The sequence below is a fragment of the Osmerus mordax genome, chromosome 7 (assembly GCF_038355195.1).
Source record: "Osmerus mordax isolate fOsmMor3 chromosome 7, fOsmMor3.pri, whole genome shotgun sequence".
Classification (NCBI taxonomy): Eukaryota; Metazoa; Chordata; class Actinopteri; order Osmeriformes; family Osmeridae; genus Osmerus; species Osmerus mordax.
The window spans coordinates 2,525,577-2,551,228 of NC_090056.1; the positions used below are offsets into that span (position 1 = coordinate 2,525,577).

At 41.4% G+C, this 25,652-nt stretch overlaps 1 protein-coding gene across 1 annotated transcript; it reads right to left on the reverse strand.

Annotated features, from left to right (window-relative positions):
* Positions 1–1,072: 1,072 nt before the first annotated feature.
* LOC136946443 (piggyBac transposable element-derived protein 4-like) lies at positions 1,073–2,263 on the reverse strand. The gene has a single exon (XM_067240780.1). The coding sequence runs from the start codon at positions 2,261–2,263 to the stop codon at positions 1,073–1,075; it is 1,191 nt and encodes a 396-aa protein (XP_067096881.1).
* Between the last annotated feature and the right edge of the window lie 23,389 nt (positions 2,264–25,652).

Sequence of the window (25,652 nt, forward strand, 5' to 3'; positions counted from 1 at the left end):
AAGTATATATTTTGATTAGCTGCTACTGGTTATCAGAAGAATAAGGATATTCTGTAAATATTTATATAAATATTTTAGATTTTGGTGTAGGTCAAATAGGAAAGATTATAGAAGTAGTAAACAGTGTAAATATTTATATAAATATTTTAGATTTTGGTGTAGGTCAAATAGGAAAGATTATAGAAGTAGTAAACAGTATAAACAACAACATTTGTAACCAGTTAATCTTCACAAACACTGAAAAGTTGTTTTGCAGTATGTTAAAGATGTGGAATTGATCAACTTTATACAAAAAGCAATACGTTTTTTCAGTTCATTTTTTTATGTGAGAGAAATTGTTATTGTTGGAATGCTGAAGCAGCATTCCAACAATAAAGATTCAAAGAACAATACTTGGAATGCTGAAGCAGCATTCCAACAAATATCAGAAAAAGATATTTCATAAAAATCAAGAAGGAGCAAACATTTTAATGTATTTCAAACTGTCATAATTCAAAATTGGCTGAATATTTGAAAAAGCTGAATCATTTGGGAATAGCTGAATGTCTTGTGAACATTTTAAAGGTTGAATGGTGTCTCTAGCTGAAAGTATGCAGAAGTAGTTACGTTTGAAAGAGGAGGAAGCTTTTTAATGATTTGAAAGTTTTTACCATTACTTTTAATGGGAGAATAATTTGCACAAAAACCTTAATATCTTAAAAAGTATAAAAGTGAGAAATACCAAAATACATAGCACACATCTCCTGAAGGAGCTGAACGTTTTGATACAAGAATTGTAGGAATCGATGAAAGTATGCAGGACTACTTAACCCTTGTGTGGTGTTCATATTTTAGTTACTCAGCCAGTGTTCGTGGGTCTGCTGGACCCGCTGCATTTTTTTTTTTTTTTATTCAACACAATCAAACAATTTTAAGTTAAAATACTCAACAGATGTTTACTTCATCTCAATCAAAAGCAATATAAACAACATATAGTGTTAATAGTTGCCCTTTACCTTTGTTAGATCACATTTAGGAACTAAAGTGCTTCTGTTTTTTTAATTTTTTTTATAAAATGTGATAAAAAAGAAAATCAGTTCCACTCTGGGTTCATTGCCATCCAGATGACAAAGGCGTTGTACGCAGAGATGTCCAACATGTCAAAGAATATCACCAGTGGCCAGCGTAGGGTCCTCCTTTTGCAGCTGTAGGCAGTCACCAGCTTGTCCATGTTGTCCACCCCTCCTTTTGAGGCATTATAATCCATGATGATCTCTGGTTTTTGATGTTCCTGGCCACAGATTCTGTCATCCCTGTGCAGTGTACTCATCAGTACCACATTCTTGCCTTTCTTTGGCACATAGGATACCAGGGACGTGTCAGCCGTGAACACAAACTTGGACGAGTTGACAGGCCTGTTCTTTGTAGTCAGCAGTTGGAGCTCAGGCTTGTTTTTCCGTATTGTTCCCACCATGGTCAGCTTCCTCTTTAGGAGCTCCTGTCCCAGCTTGTACGAGGTAAAAAAATTGTCGCATGTGATGTTGTGTCCATTGAGTCCCTGAGTCATGTCCAGGACAACTCTCATTCCTTGATTTTTTTCAGGGGCTCCTCCATCAGGCTTCCCTGTGTATACTTGTAAGTTCCAAGCATATGAGGAAGTGGCATCACAGGCAGCCCAGATCTTTATGCCATATTTTGCAGGTTTAGATGGTATATACTGCCTAAAGGGGCAGCGCCCCCTAAATGGCATCAGCTGCTCATCGATGGTGACATTCGGCCCAGGGTTGTAAAACAGGGGGAGGCGTTGCACCCACTTGTCCCACACTGTCCTGATGGCAGCTAGCTTGTCTCTCTGCCGTCGAGCTGGTCTGTCATCTCGGTTATCAAACCGGATAACCTTAGAAATGATGTGGAAGTTTTCCAGGGACATTGTTGCCCGGAAAATTTCTCTGCCCGTTTCTGCATCCCACAGGGATTCTGTGGATTCCCCTTTGGACTTGAAAACTCCCGCAAGGATGAGAACCCCAAAGTAGGCATGTAAGTGGGTTTGGTCCATCTCCTTCCACCTTTCTCCAAACACACGCCTTCCTTCCAAATGAGTGGAATCCAGAATAATTTTCTGGATTGAATCCGTGATGAAAAGCTCAAAAGCAGACTTGGTGTCCTGCACATGAGTTAGTGCCATCCGTGTTGGCCCTGGTTGCATCCTTATGACATTGGCAGCCATGCGGGGTGGCTCATTTTTTGGGCAAGAAGACCATTCAATTTCATATTTTTTTGACATCCATATTTCTCCCCTTTCTATATGATGACGGTCTTGTTCTGGTCCTTGAGCTGGCTGCTGATGGGCTGGTCCTTGAGCTGGCTGCTCATGGGCTGGTCCTTGTGCTGGCTGCTGATGGGCTGGTCCTGAGGCTCGTCTTCGTTTTTGGAGTAGCTGATGATCAATCTCATCCTCTTCTTCAAAGTCACTGTCAGAATTTTCAGAAATGTGATCCTCACATTCTGAAATCTCTTCCTCTACTTCATCGTCAAAAGCTTCTCTCTCTTCCAAAATCAGTTGCATTGCCCTCTGAGCAGACAATCTTATTAGCCCTGGGTCCAGTGGACCCAAACATCCTGTATGTAATATAAATGTGTAGGGGGGGTGTACGGTGTGTGGTCATTGAAAATGTGTTCTGATATATGTTCTTCACAGAAAATGAGCCAATAAAGAGAAACAGGAAAACAATGATATATATGTGAGAGAACAAAGGTTGTGCCCTTGCCGAAGGCAAAGCACACCCAATTACACATTTCATGACATGCAACACTATCTCTCTTAATCAACATTGTCGATGGAATCTATGGAGGAGAATGAACTTTCAGAAGAACTATCAGAACGACCTCTTATAGATTTGATGTTAACCGCGATATCACCCGTGGTGATAACCGGCATGTTTGTAATAGACTGCAAAGATTTCACAATTAGGGCCGGAAATATTGGGAAACAGCAACTCATGATCACTACAACAAGAATGATTACTACAAACACTGGTGCTAAAATACCTATAATCCATGCCACTAGAGAATTTCCTTTGAACATGTTAGCTACGACGTCCAAGATCTGATTATTATGATATCCTCCTAACACTCTGGCTTCTCGATTGGTTCTCACAATATTTTCTTGTATGTCTCTGATGTTATCAATAGCTTTAGACAAATTACCAAGACCTTCAGATTCGGATGGAAGATATGTACAACATGAATCATCTCCCACAATAGCACAAACACCTCCCTGTGCGGCTGTGATTGCGTCCAGAGCAATTCTGTTATTTATAGTAAATTCTCTAATTGCAGCAACTTCAGCTCCCAACGCCTGAAATCCCATAAGTGTGGCATTACCTACTCTCGCGACATCATGACGAGTTAATGCTATCATGTAATGATTAGAATATTGAAGTTCAGTATTCCAAAAGATGGTTTTGAATACTAGCTGAGTGCGTGTAAATATCCTGAAATCACAAGGTAGAGCACTATATCTGTCAGCCAAATCAGTTGCATCAGTGTTTTGCAAATGTACATAACCCATGGTTTCCGTATTGGAACGCTTAGCTCTTGAACCAGTGCGATGATGGGTCATGAATTCAATAGGTTCAACTACATACAATAAATCGTTAATTGTGCACATTCCACAAAGACTTCTGAATAAGGGCGGTAGGCTCGTCCATACATTCTCACCACAACACCAATTAAAGCCTGGAATGGGCGGAGTTCCCATTGCAGTAACGTGATATCCCAATCCCGGATACTCGAAGATGCTCTGACACTGTGTGAGTCGCAAGAAACCTACGTCTTTGGCACCACGAGAATCTTTTTCTACTCCTCTAATGCACACTTCATAAATTGAGGACGAATTAATGTTAGCTGAAACTTTATCAGGAACAATAGATAAATCATTAGACAAAGAAACTATATGTTTTTTGTAGAATATTGTACATCCTACTAATGATGGCAACTCTTTAGGGACAGAGAATATAGTAGCATGAGAATTCTGTAAATCTGGTTTGCTTCCCTGACTTATGGAAATATTGGAATAGATAATATATTGTGACATCATGTTTAATAATCCTTTGGCTTTGACTACCATGTTGCTAGCTTTGGCCACAGATGTTATTCAGCAAAATAATCGGTTGCAATGGAATCTTTGAATTAGGTTGTTCACCTAACAAAGGATGTCTTTGCAATACGTACTGATAAGCGAGAAGGCATATGGATGGTAATCCTTCAGAACCTTGAAGTAGAACTGTCCAATAAGGAGACAATTCTTCAGTTGATTGCGGTAACATGGAACACACATAACAAGAATTAGGAGTCAGTTTTCGAACTCTACTTTTGAGAGCGCTGTACCATAGATTACATTTACATTTAGTCATTTAGCAGACGCTCTTATCCAGAGCGACTTACAGTAAGTACAGGGACATTCCCCCGAGGCAAGTAGGGTAAAGTGTCTTGCCCAAGGACACAGCGTCAGTTGGCATGACCGGGAATCGAACTGGCAACCTTTGGATTACTAGCCCGATTCCCTCACCGCTCAGCCACCTGACTCCCCATTAGATTAGATGCAAAAGGATGGTCTTTATTGACTGGCATATCCTCATCTGTGTATTTTACTTCATCATTTTCTTTAGAGGGTCCAGATATATCATTAGGTGAAATTTCTGGCCATGATGTGGGAATTGGAACTCTCCCAAACACAGTACTAGGTGGTATCCAATAGGGAGCACATCTACTTTTCCAATAAAGTGGAAGATAAGTGTAAAGATGATGATCTCATGATTTGGCTTCACAAAGCCAAATCATGAGATCAGTAGCAGGCCACGGATGAAGTGTTCCCAGGAAGATCCTCTTATCTGGACAACCCTGAGTAAAACCCATCTCATGCACTGTTTTAACGCCTTGTGTATAACTTAAACAAGTTACAGGTGCCTTCATTCATGTAGCTTTAATAACTATTGGTTGAATATTGTCATAAGCATCCAAATCTCTCTGAACTAGAAACTTAGGAGTGAGCTTCTTCCAGAATGCATTACAATACTCAACAGTATCTGTGCTGGGCTCGGTAAACATAAGTGCTTGACTTATTATTAACCCTTGTGTTATCTTCGGGTCATTCTGACCCATCAGTCATTGTGACCCACCGTCGTCTTGCGACAACTTTACCACATACAAAAACAAAGTGAAGCATTTTCTTTTAACCGTTGGGCTGTCTCAGACCCCCCACATTGCGAAGGTTAAAAGAAAACTATTTTTATTTGTTTTTGTATTGGGTAAAATTGGGTAAACACAACGATGGTTCGTTATGAACCTTTGGGTCATGTGACCCGAAGGCAGCACAAGGGTTAACACTTCTTCACCGTCAAGTGATTTGTATTCTGCCTTAATTGCTAGCGTTGTCTCCGTCATGTTAAGGTATTCCACTTTCTGAACATAGAATGGTTTTGTTCCTGTTGTCATCAACGGATAAATTAAACAAATCATGTCTGATTCATTCATAGGAATATGATTCTGTACTTCAACTCCAAGAATACTTGCAGGTGTTGGAATATTACGTCGCACATGTGTACTAACATGCTGATCAGAGTTACAATGTTCAATTAATTCTTTTTGAACCACTATCCCTGCCTTGGTATCATCCCATGAATCATCATCCGAATTAGTAGGGTGTTCGAGCATGACCGCATAATTGACCGTAATCAACGCTAGAAGAGAGATTATGCTCCGCACGACCACGAACTTGGTTTGAGTTCTCTGTGGAGTATCCCCCATCCTTTTTTCTGGTCTCATGATCTTTCTCACGGTTCAGTGTCACTGCCAATGTCTTCACTTCTATACATCATGAAACAAAGAGAGAAGAACAACACCATATCCACACTCATGATAATTAAATATTAATATTGAGGCGAGAAATATTACCCATCCTTCGATGTTCTGTCTACTGTATCCTATACATCCTATACTGCATTTGCTATAGGAGGTGCTTGTCGAAGTTGAGATGCATGGATCCATTGGGGTTGACCTGTGACCTTAACAGCTGTTCTGATGGCCAAAAGAACCTGAGTCGGAGGTCCAAATCTTGGCTGGTCCTGCTGAGCCAATGTTTTTAAACTGCGTACCAAAACATAATCACCCAGCTGAAAATTATGAATACTCTGACCACCTGGAGTAGGAAGAGAATCTGTTACTTGTTGATTAATGTCAAAGTTAATTCATTTGCTGGTGTCTTGTCCATCAGCACTCCAAGAGGAAAAGGTCTAGCCATCAAAACTTCATGGGGAGCAAATCCTGTGCCTGAATTTGCCATCGCTCTGATTGATAGAAGCACCTGTGGCAGAGCATCTATCCAGGTTGTCTGTTTTGTCGGATGTATTTTCACCACGTTTTCTTTAATGGTCCTATTTGTCCTTTCCACTTGTGCTGAGCTTTGAGGATTATAAGGAATGTAAAATGTCCAATTAATCCCTAATGCTGCTGCTAATTGTTTGGTTACTCTAGAAGTAAAAGGAGTACCATTGTCAGAGTCTATCCCATTTGGTATTCCAAAACGAGGAATAACATGTTCCATTAAACACTTAACTACTGTTTGAGCATTTTCTTTTCTTGTCGCAAAGGCTTCTGGCCATTTTGAAAATCGATCCACTATCACTAAAAGATACGAAAATCCTCGACACTTGGGCATGTGAGTAAAATCTATCTGTAATTGTTGGAATGGACCTTCAGGTTTTGGCAAATGATCTCTTTTAGCTGGATTGACGTGTGGATTACAACGAGCAAAGATTAAGCATGTTTTAACAAAATCTCTAACTTGTTGTTCTAGTCCAATTGTAAAGAACAATTGTGAAATATAGTGCATGATACTCTTATACCCCACATGGGTAACGCCATGTACATAGGATATTAAGGATTCATACGCTATTTTTGGTAATGCTATTCTATCATCTGCAGTTTTCCATAAACCATCGTTGTGCTTTGCGCATCCCTTCTTCTCCCTAAGTAGAACTTCAGATGGCATTGCCTGATTCTGAAACGATATCAAATCATCAATAGTAAACGGAGGATTTGAAATTTGAATATTCATGAAAGAATGACTCATCCACGGTGGGAAGGAAGCATTTAACGCTGCATCTTTTGCATGCTTGTCGGCTAAATTATTACCTTTGGCAATATCAGAATCTGCCTTTGAATGACCCGCACATTTTACTATGGCAAGGTTAGTTGGCAACATCATAGCATCTAATAGTCCTCTTACTAAATCTGCATGTTGTATGGGTCTTCCTGCAGTAGTTACAAAACCTCTGTTTTCCCAAATCTTACTGAAGTCATGTGCCACTGAAAATACATATTTGGAGTCGGTATATATGGTAACCGATTTATCTTTGGCATATAAACAAGATCTAGTTAACGCTACTAATTCTGCCGCTTGAGCTGAAGAAACAGGTAATCTATGGGCTTCAATACAATTTCCTAAATTATCCACTATGGAATATCCGGAAAGAATAGTTTTATCATCTGGGCGCATTGCTGAACCGTCACAAAATAGGACAAAATCACTATGTTCCAAAGCTGTTTGTTGCAAGTCTGTCCTTACACTGGATGTAGAATTAATAATATCCATGCAATCATGAGGAGCTACATCCTCTGGTTCTGTTCCATGCAATAAAGCTTTGAGATGCAAAGCTGGATTAGTGTGTGTGGCCGTGGAAATAGTCAAATTTTGAGTTCCTGTCAAAATGTGTTCATAATTACTACGTCTTTGACTCATCATATGTTGTGTCGTAATATTCACTAAGATAATGTTCACGGTATGTGAAGTGTGTAATATTATGGGGTGTCCAAGAACTATTGTTTGTGCCTTTTTAAAGCATTAAAGCAGCGGATGCAATGGCTCTTAAACAAGGAACCATGCCCTTGACGATAAGTGGCAACATTTTACCGTAATAGGCTACTGGCCTAACTCCATTTCCATGTTCCTGTCCCAGAACTGCGGATACTATTTCACCGTTGTCTGCAACGTACATATGAAAAGTCAGTTTGTAGTCAGGTAATCCCAGTGCAGGACCAGTACACAAGAGATATTTGATATGACGGAAGGCATGTTTCATTTCCTCATTCCATTGAATGACTTCAGGAGAGTCTTTGAGTGTGGCTTTGCGCAATTCTGCGTCATGGACTGCATACTCAGCTATCCAATTTCTACAATAGTTCACCAGTCTTAGGAAAGACAACATCTAAGTTTTGTTCCTTGGTCGTACAATGTCCTTAATGCTGTTCACTCTTTCCTGTGACAAAAATCGACAGCCATCCTTTAAGATGTATCCCAGGTAGTTTACTGATTCTTGACAGAATTGGAGTTTAGCAAGTGAGGCCCGGTGTCCACCTGCTGCCAAATGTTTCAGCAGAGCTGTCGAATCTGAGACACATTCTGTCTCATTTCTTGCCGCCACTAAAATGTCGTCCACATATTGCAATAAGGTCGAGTTACATGGGAGTGATAATTGTGCCAGATGCCTATTAACCATTGCACTATAAACTGCTGCTGAGTCAACATAACCCATTGGAAGGCGTGTCCAAATATACTGTTGTTGTTGAAAGGTGAATGCAAATAATGGTTGGGTGTTTTTATGTATTGGAATTGAGAAATATGCCGAGGAGAGATCGACAACTGTGTACCATTTAGAGTCAGCTGGTAATGCTGTTAGTATTGAATTAATATCAGGTACTATAGGTGAAATAGGGATGACTGCTTCATTAATCTTCCTCAAATCCTGTGTAAAACGATACTTGTTAGTGCCTGGTTTCAAGATTGGATTAATAGGAGTGTTATTTGGGGACTGAGCTTTACATATAACGCCCTGCTGTAATAAACTGTCAATAACACGTTTAATCCCCTCTTCTTTTTCTTTTTCTTTGGATAAATGATTTGTTTGATGTAAACCGGATATTTACTCATGTTAACCTTAGTTTCATAAGGTGGTACATCCAATAGTCTCACATGATTTGCGTGTAGTGCCCATAAAGTGTAAGGCACCTCACGTAACACAGATGGTGCACATAATGATATTTTAAAAGTACCATCATTACGAATCTGTGGTTTCATGTCAGTTTGTAAATTTTTTATGAAGAAATGCGTATGTTCCAAGCCATACGTCCAGATGACAAAACTCTTATAGGATTCCTCAGTATCAGAGGATTTCACTAAATATTGTTTATACGTATCCATCAACTGAGGGACATCTGAAAAATCATTCCTAACTGCACACACAAAGGGCTCAATGTTATTAGAAACAGTCTTCCACAATAACAGAATCCCATGTGGTGAGATAAAGATGTTCCTTGGAACTTCTTGTAAAACTTCAGGATCTATAAGTTTATCTGAAAAAGGAAAATCTACTGATTTCAGATTAACAATCCTAGCAGCTGCAGCTACATTACAAGAGGCCAATTTCTTAAAACCACTAATGGTGGATAACGTTTTCACAAAATCAACATCCCCTAAAATAGATTTAGCTATGTGGCTCATCTGTCAAGTACTGGAGAATAGTTGATAAGCCTTATTCGGGGGTATGTGGACCTCAATCCCATCCTGCGAACATAAGATGGTTGCATTCAATTTAGTCAACAAGTCTCTTCCCAATAACGCCATAGGAGAAGTTGCGCTTACAATGAAAGAATGTTGTAATTTATAATCATCTATATCAATTTGTAATGGGAGTGAAATAGGATCTATCTGCGGCTTACCACTGATGCCGACGGACTGGACAGTATTTTTATTCAAAGGACAGTCAATATCTGTTTTCCTTAAGCAGGATATGGTGGCTCCGGTGTCAACCAAAAAAGGAATTCGTTTTCCTGCAATACTCAAACTTAATTGTGGTATTTCAGATGGTGTATCTGAAACATGAAATTGTGGAGCATTAATGATACATTTAACATTGTCCAGATCCATCGATACACAGCGTCACTTATCCTACATCAAATTGGCTGATGATTCTTTCTGCTGTGTATCCTGCGGTACCATGGTCGGCCTCTGAGGAGTAGCATTCCATGGTAGGGAGGGGCGAGTTTCTCTTTGAGCATGAACACCTCTCTCTTCATCCTGCATTCTTAAGAGACAATCTCTGAACCGATGACCTTGTCTGCGGCAGTATCGACACGTGCTCTTATTTCCTCGGAATGGTCTTTGTCCATTCCTATTGAACTTGGAACAGCCTCTATTTGGGGTGGAATTGTCCATGTTAAAACGTACATTCCTCGGATCCGTCAGCGTCGTTAATGTCTAGTTTAGCGTCATCTTTCCATGTTTTTTTAAATCGATTAGCATATGCGGAAACGGTCTCACCTGATTTACGTTTGCAATTTAGTACCTGCGTCACGTCATGTTCCTGGAATTCGTGTTTTTGTAAGGAGTCAGATACTTCAGCAATGTGGTCTTGTTTATGCGCCTGCGTCAACCATGGATTGACACTATCGCGGTCATATTCCTGTAACCCAGGGCTGTCAAATTCAACAGATTAAGTTGGACAAGCTTCTATCAATGTTTCTAATTTTACGTTTGGCATTAACGTAGTTAGAATGTATCGTGAATCTTTTCCACTTAAACCTGAATGCATCAAAACAGCCGTATACCAATTTATGAAAGCTTTGGGGTGTATAAATGGCTTTGGGGCGTCCTGTGAAATGCGAGAAATTTCTGACAAAGATAAAGGGCGGTCCAAAACCTTATCTCCAAGTGTCAATAACGGGCCTATAAAAGTACCTTGTCCATTACGTTGATGTTCACCTGTTCTAGACTGTAGCAAGTCCAAAATTTCCTGTTGACATTTTAGTAAACCATTCTCTAAGATGCATGTCACTACACCGTTTATATTTTTTGGGGAAACTGGGGATTGTGGATCCAATTTGACATTATACTTGTGTTGATATGCTTCTACTGCACCAACGAAAGTGTCCATCAACACACCAGTAAAACGATCGATATGAGCGTCAATAGTCTTCTTCTGTTTCAAAAAGTGAAATATCTTTTTGAATTCTGCCTGTAAACTTTCTTTGGTATATTTTAATTGTTCATCCTGGATCCGTTTCCTATCACCTTTACATTTCCTATTTGCATTATCAAAAGCCTTGTTGCAATTATCAAGCCACATGTTAATACATTGATCACGCCATTTTTCAGATATTCACCCTGAGATTCCCCGTGGGAAGACATATGTGGCAGTAGCGCGGGGACTAGTATGTGTTTTAGATTCTTCGACAGAGCCGGAGTCCAGAAACAACCAGTCGTAAATGTCATTCATCTCATCGTCGTAAGCGGGGGGGTCGTTGAAAGCGGATATTTGAGGGTACAGCGAGTTGACAGCGCCTGTGGTGTGTTTGTCTATAGGCATTCCAGGCTGAGCAGACATCTCATTTTGTTCCATAGCAAAATTAGTAAATTTACTTAGCTTTTTTTCCATTCTTCTCTCCTTTCTCGCTATATTTGCTGGCCATTGATCACCCATCAATTCCCAGGCGATATAAACCTGGCACATGTAATCAGTATCCCAATCAGAATCACTGACAGCCAGATTATCAATAAGATATTTTCGAGCAATCTGCCACTGGTGTTTATCAAGCGTAATAAGTTTTTAGTCCTTGGGAAACATTGCTCGAGTCTTACACTTCAATTTAACGTGTCTTTCAACGTTTTACTAATCACGTGCGTATCTACAACCATTAACCTAAGTTTTTATATCGTTCGAACCAGCAACGAGACTTGTTAACGGACTTTACAGTACCGGGAATCCTGCCCTTAAATTACTGACCTTCTAACCAAGTTTTGTTAGAGGATTTTATGGTCCATACATCTTACCATGACGCATCATTTCATATGTCCTACGCAGATACAAAACCTTTTAACCAATTAGAAGCCATGCGGAACCAGCCCTTGCTCACGGTCTTTGTCCTGCATCTGTTACGTAGCCTATCATTCCCCAAGAAACTGCAGTAGCGGTTAGAACCAAAACTGTACTGTACTGTAGTGAGTGATACGTGACAGTGGAGCGAGTGGTACGTGACAGTAGCTAGTGGTACATGCCAGTGCCTCCGCTGGTACCAGACAGTAGCTAGTGGTACGTGACAGCGCCTCCACTGGTACATGACAGTTACTGTTCTGGTGATAGTGGTACGCAAGTGTCTCGTGGCAGTTGCATTGGGTGTCTTGCAGCTTTTGTTTACTGTCGTGTAACTGCCCCGCGGCAATTTTAGAATAGGAGAACAGGCTATAAACTTTTATTTAAAAAAATAAGTTAAACTGTTCGTGCTAACAGACTCCAAACCATACTTTTGATGTCTCACAAGCTCACCATACAAAGAAGTCGATTTAGACATTATATTGCATATAGTGTAATGGTGTGACTGTAATGTAAAGCAGACTTGTACACACGTAATGAATTAGTAACAAATTATTTTACTCAGAGTAACTGAATTTAAGCGTGCACATGAGCCACCGTTCTAGACTCTCGTCTGTAATGCACATCGTTGTGTTGTTATCAGCGCCTCATAGTGGCGTATATCATTAATTGTAATAACTGAAGTCAATATTGGTAGCCTACATTTGCATTTCGATACTCTGAGTAAATATAGTTGTTAATAATAGTTAATTATTTTCATATGAAGCACCTTGTCAATAAATGACACCCTATGATTGCAAATGTACTTTCTGGGTATTATACATATTGGAAACTAAAAACACTCCTGGATACAAATCTGTTTAAATCACTCAGATATCTTTATCACATCTGAAGTTACATCATTTTAAAGTCGACCTGTGTCAAAAAGTGATATGGGAGAAAATCCTTTTGTTCGTAATGACGTTGTGAATGTAAATGTCAGTTTAAGTATAGGCTACATTAATAACTTCTCAGCAAGTTATTTCATTGATCAGTTGTTATGGGCTGTTGCAGCACTCAAAAGAGCAGGCAAACTAAGCATTTGATTTGACATGGCCTTGAAAATCTCGCTAGCTGACATGTCCAAAAATTGAAATTAATAGTTTTTCATAAGTAATCATATACTTTTTGTACATTACAATGAAGTTTAGGGTGTTAACTATACAAAACATCAAAAATCTCAATTTTGACAGAAAACGATTTTTTAATATTTTATGGCTTATAGCCAACAATGAGCGGCCGCGACATCTACGGGTTTCCGCAGGCCGCCACACATACTTAAAAAATTATATTCTAAAATAGCCGCGGTGCAGTTAGGCTACATGGCAGTAGACAAAAGCTGCAAGACATCCAATGCAACTGCCACGAGACACTTGCGTACCACTATCAACAGAACAGTAACTGTCATGTACAAGTGGAGGCGCCGTCACGTACCACTAGCTACTGTCATGTACCAGCGGAGGCACTGGCATGTACCACTAGCTACTGTCACGTACCACTAGCTCCACTGGCACGTACCACTAGGTGCTAGTAGAGGCGCTGTCACGTACCACTAGCTACTGTCATGTACCAGCGAAGGCACTGGCATGTACCACTAGCTACTGTCACGTACCACTAGCTCCACTGGCACGTACCACTAGGTGCCAGTAGTGGCACTGGCACGTACCACTAGCCACTGGCACGTACTACTCGCTCCACTGTCACGTACCACTCGCTCCACTGGCACGTACAACTAGCTACAGTACAGTACAGTTTCGGTTCTAACTGCCTCTCAGAAACTGTTAGGCCTATTCGTATTATCATTAATTAACAGTCATCGCGTGAAATAAGGTACAGTTTTGCCAATGTCCTATTAATCCACTAGACTATCTCAAAGTCGTGCCTCCTGCCTTCTCTTCATACAGAAATCATCTATTCCCCTTTACATTTAGTCATTTAGCAGACGCTCTTATCCAGAGCGACTTACAGTAAGTACAGGGACATTCCCCCGAGGCAAGTAGGGTGAAGTGTCTTGCCACACAGCGTCAGTTGGCATGACTGGGAATCGAACTGGCAACCTTCGGATTACTAGCCCGATTCCCTCACCGCTCAGCCACCTGACTCCCTATATATCCTTTATAAATATATTTTGAACAGGTTCGTTGTCTTAACAGCTGTGGGACCACAGGTAAGCAGAAGTTAATATAACCATTCAAAAATGACAAAGTCTGCTCACCTGCTGGCACCCTTTTGCTGAAGATCACTGTTTGTTGATGCCACTTGATAAGATGTAAATTCTGGAGAAGGTAGGCCGGAAGGAGTCACGACAAAGGAAAGGAGTTGACTTTGTTTGATCCGGGCCGCTCGACTAATAAACCAATCAGCTCAAGACGAGCTGATGGCATGGGTGAAAACTCTGTCTCTCAGTCGTGCTTAAATACATGAGTTGGACAGTACAGATATATATATATCTGTTCAACAGGTGAAGTGGTCATTAATCACATAAGCCTTATTTGTACATGATTTTCCTCACTGTCTCCCCAATGTCTGGACTGCATGCTATATTCTGCTCAGAGGGGGCCTCGCTGCATGACCTCTTGACCTTACAGAGACACAAGCTTGTACCCAGAAACTCTGCCTTACAAACACTGATCAACCATAAAAACAATCTTTATGAAAAGCATGAAATATATATAAAACTGTACAAAACAGAATAAGGAATAACAGATTAAGGACACACAGTCCTCAGTGTCAGGACAGTTATCTTCCAGTTCCTCAGTTTCTTTTGTGTTGGCACAATTACAACAACAACATAAGTCTGTGCAACACAGTCCTAGCAAAAACAGGAACATCTGCCTGTCTTACACGCACTTTTGCAGCCGCAGTGTATCACATGGAAAACACTGTCAGGGGCCGAATTTCTGGTCATCCAGGTGACGTGCAAGGTCCCATCCTCTATTTGCCAACCATATCCATCCATGTTGACAAAAAGCAGGTACCTTATTGGTGCAGAACGATCACGTGTCGAACCGTGCGACCAAATCCTATTACGCTTTAAAGAAACTAGTTCTGCATAAAACATAGACGCATGTGATGTATTGGTTGCTATCAAGATGCTAAGTTTATTTTGGCAAATATGTCGAAAAGTGCTTCTCAACAACATTGCCAAATCTGTTGCTATGTATTTTCTCTGTGTCATGTTTCATTTTCTGTTTGATTACTTGATGCTTTTTACATTTAGTGTTTGTCCAGGTTTTTGTACTGTATTACCATTGTAAAGCGTCCTTGAGCTCAGGAAAGACAAAAATTGTAACATAATAATATTATTATTATTACATTACATCTTTAACAACTATTTGAATAAAAAAAAATAATGTACGTCTACCTAAACTCACCCAACCAATATTTCTCAGTGTCCTCCCAGTCAAAGCAGTCTAGAACAGGGGCTGATCCCACGTATGACTCACATATGGAACATGGCCATAGACCTTTCTTAGAGAGTACAGGTGAGTAGTTGACAAATATAAATTTTGTTCTTTTTTCCTTTTTTGTATAAAACACAGTTTTTGATGACAAGAGTCATATCTATGTAGGGTGAAATCTGATATTTGAGAATATAAAAGGGGTCTCTAACTTTGTCAATCTTTTTAGGTTTTCTTGAGGGACGTCATATCCTGTGGTGTGACACCGGTGGACATTTTCTGTCACACCAAGAAATTAAATATAAAATAGCCATGCGGTTTTTATAAACAGGTCCATGTAAAACAAAGACATGTTTAACCATTTACTGCATTTTAAATGAAGACAATACTAACTAGAGAGGGTACAATTTCTGGGGAAATTGTAGGGTGTCGGTTGCACAGGGGTCCGTTTTTGAATGACATTTTTAAAACTGATATTTCTGTATATTTTATATAAAAATGCATACTTATTATTTAAAAAGATTACATAGATTTAAAAGCATTTTTTTTTTGCTGCTCATTTACAACCGAAAATACGAGTGAAGTGTAGAATGAAATAGATCTTCTAATTTCCCCTGCAAAAGGCATCCTCATCGTTGAATCAAAACGAATAAATTTGGCAGACCGGTGTAAAAATTGACCTAATCTCTATGATGTAAACGTCCTTTTAAGTTTTTCCCTTCTCGTGATATTTTAAGGCATTTAGCCTACTCATATTGCATTCATTCATGAATAAAGAACCCCCTTTGAAGATTATTCTACGACGTTACCGGCAGTAGAAGATTGAATCGCGATTCAAACAGTACCATCTTCTAACTGAAAATATACCCCAAAAACGTAAATAAGCTTGACATTTATTTAGTGGAAAATCGCTTTCATAAAAGGCTCACTGGTAGCGATCATTGTCAGTAACAACGCAAAGTTTGAAGCTTTTTGAAGTTTTATAGCCCTGTGTGGAGAAGCTGCCCCGGTAAATTGTACTACTTCAGTACAGTAGACTACTGCTGTGTTCGTCTTGGTAGCGATTGCGTTGGTTGAATTGGATTTAACGTTCCGTTGTACGGTTTAGGCTGAAATTAATTATTTTCATGAACAGATTGACAAAGTTTAGGCTGTGGCAATGAAGTTAAGGTTAGCAGTTAGATAGACTTTTGATTTAACCCTTGTGTTATCTTCGGGTCATTCTGACCCATCAGTCATTGTGACCCACCGTCGTATTGCGACAAATTTACCTCATACAAAAACAAAGTGAAGCATTTTCTTTTAACTGTCGGGCTGTCTCAGACCCCCCACATTGGAATGGTTAAAAGAAAATTATTTGTATTTGTTTTTGTATTGGGTAAAATTGGGTAAACACAACGATGGTTCGTTATGAACCTTTGGGTCATGTGACTCGAAGGCAGCACGAGGGTTAAGTAAGGGGAGTGCCGAACATGTTCTGTCGCCGTTTGACTTCCTACAGCTGTGTAGATGTTTTTGTAGTGTCTCGCGTAGGCTACAGCATTGCAGTGAGCAACACTGGTTTGAAACCACAGGTAATGATAATTTCACCCACAAATCGTTTACTTGTAATGTAATGTCATAATAAATCCTACAACGAAAATGTATTTGTGAGGAATGTATATTTTAAAGTTTGAAAACAGATGCATCATAGACCACTGTAGTATGTGTTGCCCGGGCAACAGAGGCTAATGTCATGATGCTAATGCTTCAGTGACATAGTAGATAGTTTCCAAAAGTAGATGTGGGCCTACTTCCTTAATAATATCAGCTAATATTGTACATTACATTTCATAATTGTGTTTCACATCACAAAGTAAAATGAGTAAATAGTTATCACCCTGGCCTCTTTGCTTGTGGCGTTTCTGCAGCTGCCTTGCAGTAAAGCTATAGTTAGCCTAGCTATCCCCCAAGTTAACAGACGTGAAACGAATGTTCTGCTACAGGTAGTCACGCGTGTTTTCGTGACGTTAGTGACTTAGTGACGTTAGTAACGTCAGTGACTGTGGCTAGCAAATTAGCCACCGTTAGCTTCACTTTTCACCACAAAAACGCAATTTCTACTTAAACCATGCAACGGAACGTAAATAAAAATACAACCAACGCAATCGCTACCAAGACGAACCTTTTGACACTGCCGTTGTGTATGTAGTCCAAATATTGACTGATCCTTAGGGGGGCGAAAATAAACAATAATAAATCATATATATGTGAGAGAACAAAGGTTGTGCCCTTGCCGAGGGCAAAGCACACCCAATTATATTAATTTTTATCTGGTGAGACAGTGAAAATGCCATGTCACATCAACAACCCAGCTTTACTTCTTCCAAAGGTGAAAGGCCTTTACAGGACAACATTACACAGATATGGCAATAGATTTAGAAATTCACTTTGCACATTGTACAATGTATGTGCTTTTCCCAAAAAGAATTAGTCAGGCTTAGGCAGAAGTGCTTGGTGTGTTAGCATCTGGTTCTGTGCAACAGTGATGACACATAGGAAACATCGAGTCTTTTCTGATTTTAACACTGCCAAGTTCACAACAAGTGTGTGTATTTCCTTATTGGCCAGACATGGTGAGAGGTTTGGTTCTCACTCTTTTGTTAAACATTTATTATAGATCTGCATATACCTTAATACATAAAAAATATAGACACAGTCATGTTAAGAAAAAATGCAAAGATTTGACGACAAACAAGATAATAGCTGACATTTTGGTACGTTGAAATGGTTGTGAACTGAAGAGTGGATGTTTCCCAAAGACACAACTACATAAAATGGCTTCATGGGAAAATACGCAGAAATTTTTTAGTGGGGCATTCATTTGAGGGGCTTACGAGACAACAGTTTTGGCAACAGCTTGTAATTCTATGAGACAGAACAGAACACTGCTCAGAGAGCATGTCTGGGAGTCGGTTTTGGCAAATTTACCTTTGCCTTTGAAGTCCTATCTGTCAGCTGGGTGTGTAAGGTGTAGGGGGTAAAAGGTTGGTAACATGTAGGCATAATTGTGACAAGCTCTGGTGAAAAGGGGTTGTTGTCGACATTCCGTATTTTCTGCAAGGAGCCTTTTTTTTATACAGTTCTTTTTCTTGCATATTACAAAAGTTAAAGTGTTGAAAATGTCACTCAATATAATAAATAACATGTTTAGGATCACTAAATACTAGTGTCAAACCTTCAACACGGCCATTTCTGATCACCTCAGTAAGACACAGTACTAACGACCACATGAGCACAAGAACCCCCAACTTTGCATTATACAATGCCACTATCTTTCTGGATGAGCCTCAAAGGGCTGATACCAGACTTGGCATCTTCTTTTCCCCAGGGAAGGGAGAAGGGACATTTAAGAACATTTAATGGATTTACAAACATTTCTCAAAGAAAATACTGTTTGTGGACACTAAAAGGATTATTGGAATTTGTGTGTGACAATTTATGCTTTCCCTTTAATGCTATGTTGATGTAATTTGATGTTTTAATGTAACATCCTTTCCTGTTATGATAAGTCAGTCAACCTTGATATCAAAATTATTTTAATCTACAAACCAAACCATTTACAAATGTTGTATAGATCCAGGCCGTAGCTATGGAGTCAACAAGACCGCCCGGTCCCAACACAAGCTCTTCTCCTGTCTGGCCCCCCAGTGGTGGAATCAACTCCCCACCTCCATCAGAGACACTGACTGTCTCTCCACCTTCAAGAAAAGGCTCAAGACGCACTTGTTCCGGGAGTACAACGGTACTTAGGAACGGTTCGCTTGACCCGATGTTAGTTTCCTCAAGGATCACAATGACTCTTGCTTAGAGACTTGTTGCTCTTGTGGTTAGTGGTAACTGATAAAATTTTTTGGTTCTCGCTGTGATATATTGTTTTATTACTGTTGCTTGCTTTTTCCCACAGGTACACTTGCACTTATAGCTGTTCATGTTGTTTGGTTGTGACTTGTTTAACTACATGCTCTTATGGTTCTTCCCTTTGGCACTTACTTTGGTTGTTCACAATGTGTGCTTCATGTTTTGGCTACTCGCGATGTTTTTTGGCTATCTTGTTGTTATGATCAGTGACCTATGCACTTTGTAAAGCTCTCTCTTGGAAGTCGCTTTGGATAAAAGCGTCTGCTAAATGAATAAATGTAAAATGTAAATGTAACATTGGGGGGGACAAAATCTGCTGGGGAGTCTGAGGGTCCCCCCCTGGAAACGTTTTACGTTTAGTTATGAATATGATAAAAAAAATTATGATAATTTCGGACAGTGTGCGTGGTTGCCGTAGTGTAGCACATTTATATTTTATTAATATTTTTATATCAATATATTGGGGGGGGGGATTTTTGACCAGATTTTAATATATATTTATGATTACGGCCCTGGTGTAGATATATTATGATGTATATGCAAGGTATGAACATTTTAAGTGTAACCCAGGAAAAAAAAAAATATATGATTTAGTTCATAAGTGAATAAATAGTATCAAAACGTACCCGAGTAAAGTTCATATTAGTTATAAAATGCATGATTTAACCAGGTTAAATAAGATTAAAATGAATATCCAAGTTTAGTAGTAATGCTATTAGTTGTCATGTTAAAAAAAGGTATCCTGGTACTTTAAGATAGTGCTGTTGTATCAGGGAGTCAGGTGGCTGAGCGGTGAGGGAGTCGGACTAGTAATCCGAAGGTTGCCAGTTCGATTCCCGGTCATGCCAACTGACGTCCTTGGGCAAGGTACTTCACCCTACTTGCCTCGGGGGAATGTCCCTGTACTTACTGTAAGTCGCTCTGGATAAGAGCGTCTGCTAAATGACTAAATGTATCAGCCAATCAGAATAACTGTAGCTCTTCCTGTGGCGGGAAGAAAGTGAGTTGCAAGAGATGAACGCTAGAAGAAAGACCTTAGCTTGACTGAGGCCGATTTATACTACTCCGACTCCATTACTGACAGACGGACTGAGTTGGACGGATTTGTTGAATTTATAGTACTCCGAAGGCTGTGGGTGCTGGAAACAATTCACCGCCAGAACAGTAGGTGGCGCTGCACTGCGATGCTAGCTAGGTTATCGAAAAGTCTGAGCAAATTGACAAATTAGCCGTTTCATCAATAAAATAGGCACATTTTCAGCAACTACACTGCCCATTTCTTGTCACATTTGAATTCAGATGCTGATTTACATGTACTTTTTAGCTGAAATATGAATTGTAAAAACTTACAGCAATGGCGGTCAAAGGATTCTGTTCGTCTTGTTGGTCACGGCAAACCCGCCCCTGACGCAAGCGTTTCTTAATACGGACCAATCACAGCCAAGGGGTATCCGTAAAATGACGGAAGGATAGTCAGCAAAATCAGGAGGTGCACGTAGAGTTCTCCGAGGGGCTTGGAGAGGGCGTTCCACATCAGAGAGGGCGTTCCCTATGTCTGTCTCCGTGAAAACGGAGTAGTACAATTCGGCCTTGAGCCAGTGAGCGAAACAAGAATAGCAAACAAAAGTGTTTTATGCACTCATATTTTGATTTCTAAAAGTGTTTTATGTTTACATTTACATTACATTTACATTTATGCATTTAGCAGACGCTTTTATCCAAAGCGACTTCCAAGAGAGAGCTTTACAAAAGAGCATAGGTCACTGATCATAACAACGAGATAGCCCCAAACATTGCGAGAAGCCAAAACATGAAGCATGTGGAAAACCAAATAAGTGCCAAAGGAAAGAACCATAACAGTGCGTGTCCACTGCAGCGACACGATGCGAGCGACAACATGTTTTCCATTAATTTTCAATGGAGCAAGGCGAATCGCTTGCGTGGTGCATTGTGGGTAGCGACGCGACCGAGTTGAGATTTTCTCAACTTGATGCAAATGAGGAGCGATTTTCGCTAACGATGGCCAATCGGAGTGTTTTCTTGTTTCTCGTAACGTAGCAACCATGGTGAACATTTCTAGCTTTCTAGGTTTCAAGGTGGAGGAGAAAGTAATCGTTTGTGTGGCTGCTTACCCAGTCCTGTACGATACATAGCTGTATTCGTACAGAGATGTTAATAAAAAACGATGCATGGCGCAAGGTTGCCGAAGTTGTTGGTGCTTGTACTTTCAAATTCAGTCTAGTCACATTACGTAACTTCGTTCTGTGGTAACTACAGTAGCTAGCTAGCCCGGCTGGAACTCCCTATCGTATCGACAGATTAGCAGACTTAGAGTAATATAATAAAACGTTTTTTACAAGTTGTATTTTGATCGATGTTGCGAGTACGTAAACCCAAGTCTGCACACTTGGCCATGACAACTACAACAGTGACTTTAGAGAACTACATTTTACATTAATCTGTTTGAAACGCCCCCGAGCGTGGTAAACTGTGGGAAGGCAAGCGATGGCAAGCGATTGGGGTCGCTGCAGTGGACACGCACTGTAAGAGCATGCAGTTAAACAAGTTACAATTGAACAACATGAAACTCCCCACAAGAGTGCAAGAGTGTACCTGTAGAAAAAACAGTCAACAGTAAAAACATTTCACAGCGAGTACAAGAATTTGAAACCGTTACAACTTACCAACAAGAGCAACAAGTCTCTCAATACGAGTCCTTGTGATCCTGGAGGAAACTAACATCAGGTCCAGCCAAGCATTCCTAAGTGCCGTTGTACTCCCGGAACAAGTGCATCTTGAGCCTTTTCTTGAAGGTGGGGAGACAGTCAGTGTCCCTGATGGAGGTGGGGAGTTGATTCCACCATTGGGGGGCCAGACAGGAGAAGAGCTTGTGTTGGGACCGGGCGCTCTTGAGCGGTGGGACCACCAGACGGTTGTCAGAAGAAGACAGTAGGTGGCTGGAAGGCTGGAGGAGTGATTTGATGTAGTCGGGTGCAGTCCCGTTCACCGCTCGGAAGGTCAGTACCAGAGTCTTGAATCTGATACGGGCCGTGTGGAGGGAGATGAGGAGCGGGGTAACATGGGAGCGTCTGGGTAGATTGAAGACCAGACGGGCTGCCGCGTTCTGAATCCTCTGGAGAGGGCGGGTTGCGCATGCTGGGAGACTGGCGAGCAGCAAGTTGCAGTAGTCCAACTTTGAACTTCCAAGTGCTTGGACTAGCAGCTGGGTGGAATGCTCAGATAGGTATCTCCTGATCTTCTGGATGTTGTAGAGGGTGAATCTACACGACCGGGAGACCGCAGCAATGTGGGCCGTGAGGGAGAGCTCTTCATCCATGGTCACCCCAAGGTTCCTGGCAGAGGATGAAGGGGTCACCGTCGCCGATCCCAGGGTGATTGAGAGATCGTGGGAGATGGAGGGTTTGGCCGATGATGAGGAGTTCTGTTTTGGCGAGGTTCAGCTGGAGGTGTTGCTCGGTCATCCAGGCGGAGATGTCTGTGAGGCAGGCCTCGATCCTAGCTGAGATCCCCGGATCAGTCGGGGGGAACGACAGGTGCAGCTGCGTGTCGTCAGCATAGCAGTGGTAGGAGAAGTCATGGGAGGTGATGATTGGTCCAAGCGAGGTGATGTAGAGGGAGAAGAGGAGGAGTCCAAGGACGGATCCCTGTGGGACACCAGTGGAGAGCTGGCGGGGGCCTGACACTTTGCCTCCCCAGGAGACCTGGTAGGATCTTCCCGACAGGTAGGATGAGATCCACTGAAGTGCAGTGCCAGTGATGCCCATCCCAGAAAGTCTGGCCAGCAGGATTTGATGGTTAACCGTATCAAACGCTGCAGAAAGGTCCAGCAGAATGATGACGGATGACCTCTAAGCCGCTCTGGCAGACTGGAGGGCCGTGGTGACTGACAGGAGGGCAGTTTCTGTGGAGTGGCCAGTCTTGAAGCCCGATTGGTTGGGGTCAAGCAGGTTGTTCTGAGAGAGAAAGTTTGACAGTTGGTTAGATACAGCGCGTTCAATTGTTTTAGAAAAGAAGGGTAGTAGTGATACCGGTCTGTAGTTCTGGAGGACAGCTGGGTTACTGGAGGGTTTTTTGAGTAGAGGGCTAACTCTGGCCTGTTTGAAGGCAGAGGGGAAAGTGCCGGAAGTAAGAGAAGAGTTAAGGACATGGAGAAGAAAAGTTATGATGGAGGGAGGATGGTTTGAAAGAGAGGGGAGGGGACTGGATCAAGGGGACAGGAGGTGGGGCAATGAGAGAGAATGAGGTCAGAGATCTCTGCCTCGGACAGGGGAGAGAAAAGCGTTTAGACATTTAGTTGGGTCAGTCATAGAGGGTGAGTGGGTAGGAAAGGTGGGTTCAGGGAACCGACTGCTAATGTCAGCAACTTTTTTCTCAAAGAAGGAGGCGAAGACGTCTGCTGTGAGGGTGGAGGGGGAGGTGGGTTAAGAAGGGTGGAGAAGGTAGAGAAAAGTTTGTGAGGGTTTGAGGCAGAGTTAATTTTGTTCAGGAAGTAGTGGGTTTTAGCATCAGTTATGCGGGCAGAGAAGGATTTGAGGAGGGAGTGATACTTATCGAGGTCCAGACCGTCTTTGGACTTGCGCCATCTTCTCTCAGCTGCCCGAAGGATGGACCGTTCTTCACGAATGTTACATTCTGTCTACAAAGGTAGACTGTGGTTTATTTAGCTGTTTTTCAATAAGTTGACCGAAAGTTAGAAGTGTGAATATTCGAATGCTTGAAGCTACGTTTCATGCTGCAAACAGACGGCAAAGATGGCGAGCCTCTGATGAAGAATTATCAACATACTGTTGTAATTATGAAGATGGAGAAATGATCATGGTTTATATGATTGGTATACAACCACTTAATCACCTTTTTCACTTTTATATGCTATATTATTGAAAACCAGATGCAAAGCTGTTGATGGATTAGAATTGCCACTAAAACTTAGAAGAAATAAAGGCCAAATGTGGAAGTCCAGATACATGGGTTTGAGTGCCAGAGAGAGAAGTATGTGTGTAGGCCTCTCCCGTGAAGGACTACAAGGCCCAGATATTGAGAACTACAAGCGCCTGAGATCAGGGGACAGATTTATGTCCTTAAACTCAGTGTCCCTGTGCAGCTGGGCGGCAAGGCCTCTCGAGGGCCCTGGAAGGGGAAGATAGAGGAAAAGTACTGGCAATGTAAATTTTGTGACCATTGACCAACCGGGTGTGAAATACATAAATGCATCTGTGACCAGAGATAATGTACCAATGACAAAATATCATAAAATAATGGAGTACATATTGTAGCGGACCGTACTTTAGTACAGGATGGGGAGAGGTGAATCGGACAATGCACACACTGGCTCGTAGAAATGTCTTTATTAAGTAGGTATAAAAGAAACAACCCGGCAGCCTACTGCTGTCCCTCTATAAATCCCGAGCCCTACGTCCAGCCCTGTATTAAACTAATGTCCCCAACCCCAATGCGCCCAATCCCCAGAGTTGCTGGCTCCAATCGTGGTGTAGTAGTGAGTACTATTGACCACTTAGATATGCGGCGAGAGAGGAGGGTCAGAAAAAGCGACGTGCACGAGTAGCGTCGCGCTGGAGTACGCCGAACTCAGTACTCCACTCTGTCCGTTGAGGTAGCGTAATGCTAGTCCCGTCGTTGTCCGCCGTTCGTCCATGGCTCCGCGTTCTCCGACTCTGCGCACCCCTGGCTCCCGCTCGCATCAACGTCTGGTTCTGGTCACCACGACTCTGCGCACCCCTGGCTCCTGCTCGCATCAACGTCTGGTTCTGGTCACCCCGCTCGGTCACATGCAACCTCCTCTTTCTCTGGCCCGCACACAGTCCTTTACTTTCTCTCTTCCTCACGCTCTCTCTCTCTTTATCTACACGCTCCTCCAATCACCCCCAGGTGTGTCAATCAGCGCTTAATTGTCTTTGCTGGGCTGATAGACCCCACTTATCACAATATATAAGCAAATGTCCGGAGAATCGTGGTTCAATGGATTATTGAACCATGACAATTGGCGAACCAGCCAGGAGGATCAGAGGATCCCAGTCCCTGTGCGGGGAAGCCCTCGGACAAACACCCCGGCCACCAAATTTAAAAGGTAAGCAGATTTTTTATTTTTTAATATCTGCTCAATTATGTGCGTGTCGGAGGTGTGAATCCGCCCAGGTTAAACTGATCTCTTTTTCCAAAAGAACCTATTTCTTCAGATAAGATTAATACATTCATAGAGCACGGAGGCCAAAGTACGGTGCAAACATTTTTATGTCTATATGTACTCTGTGTGTCCTGCCTGTTAAGAAACCATGGTGCGGAAAGATTGAATGATTAATATGTCACGTACAGCTATAATTTGCTGGTTGCTTGCTTGCTTAACAATCTCTATCATCTTAATCTGGAT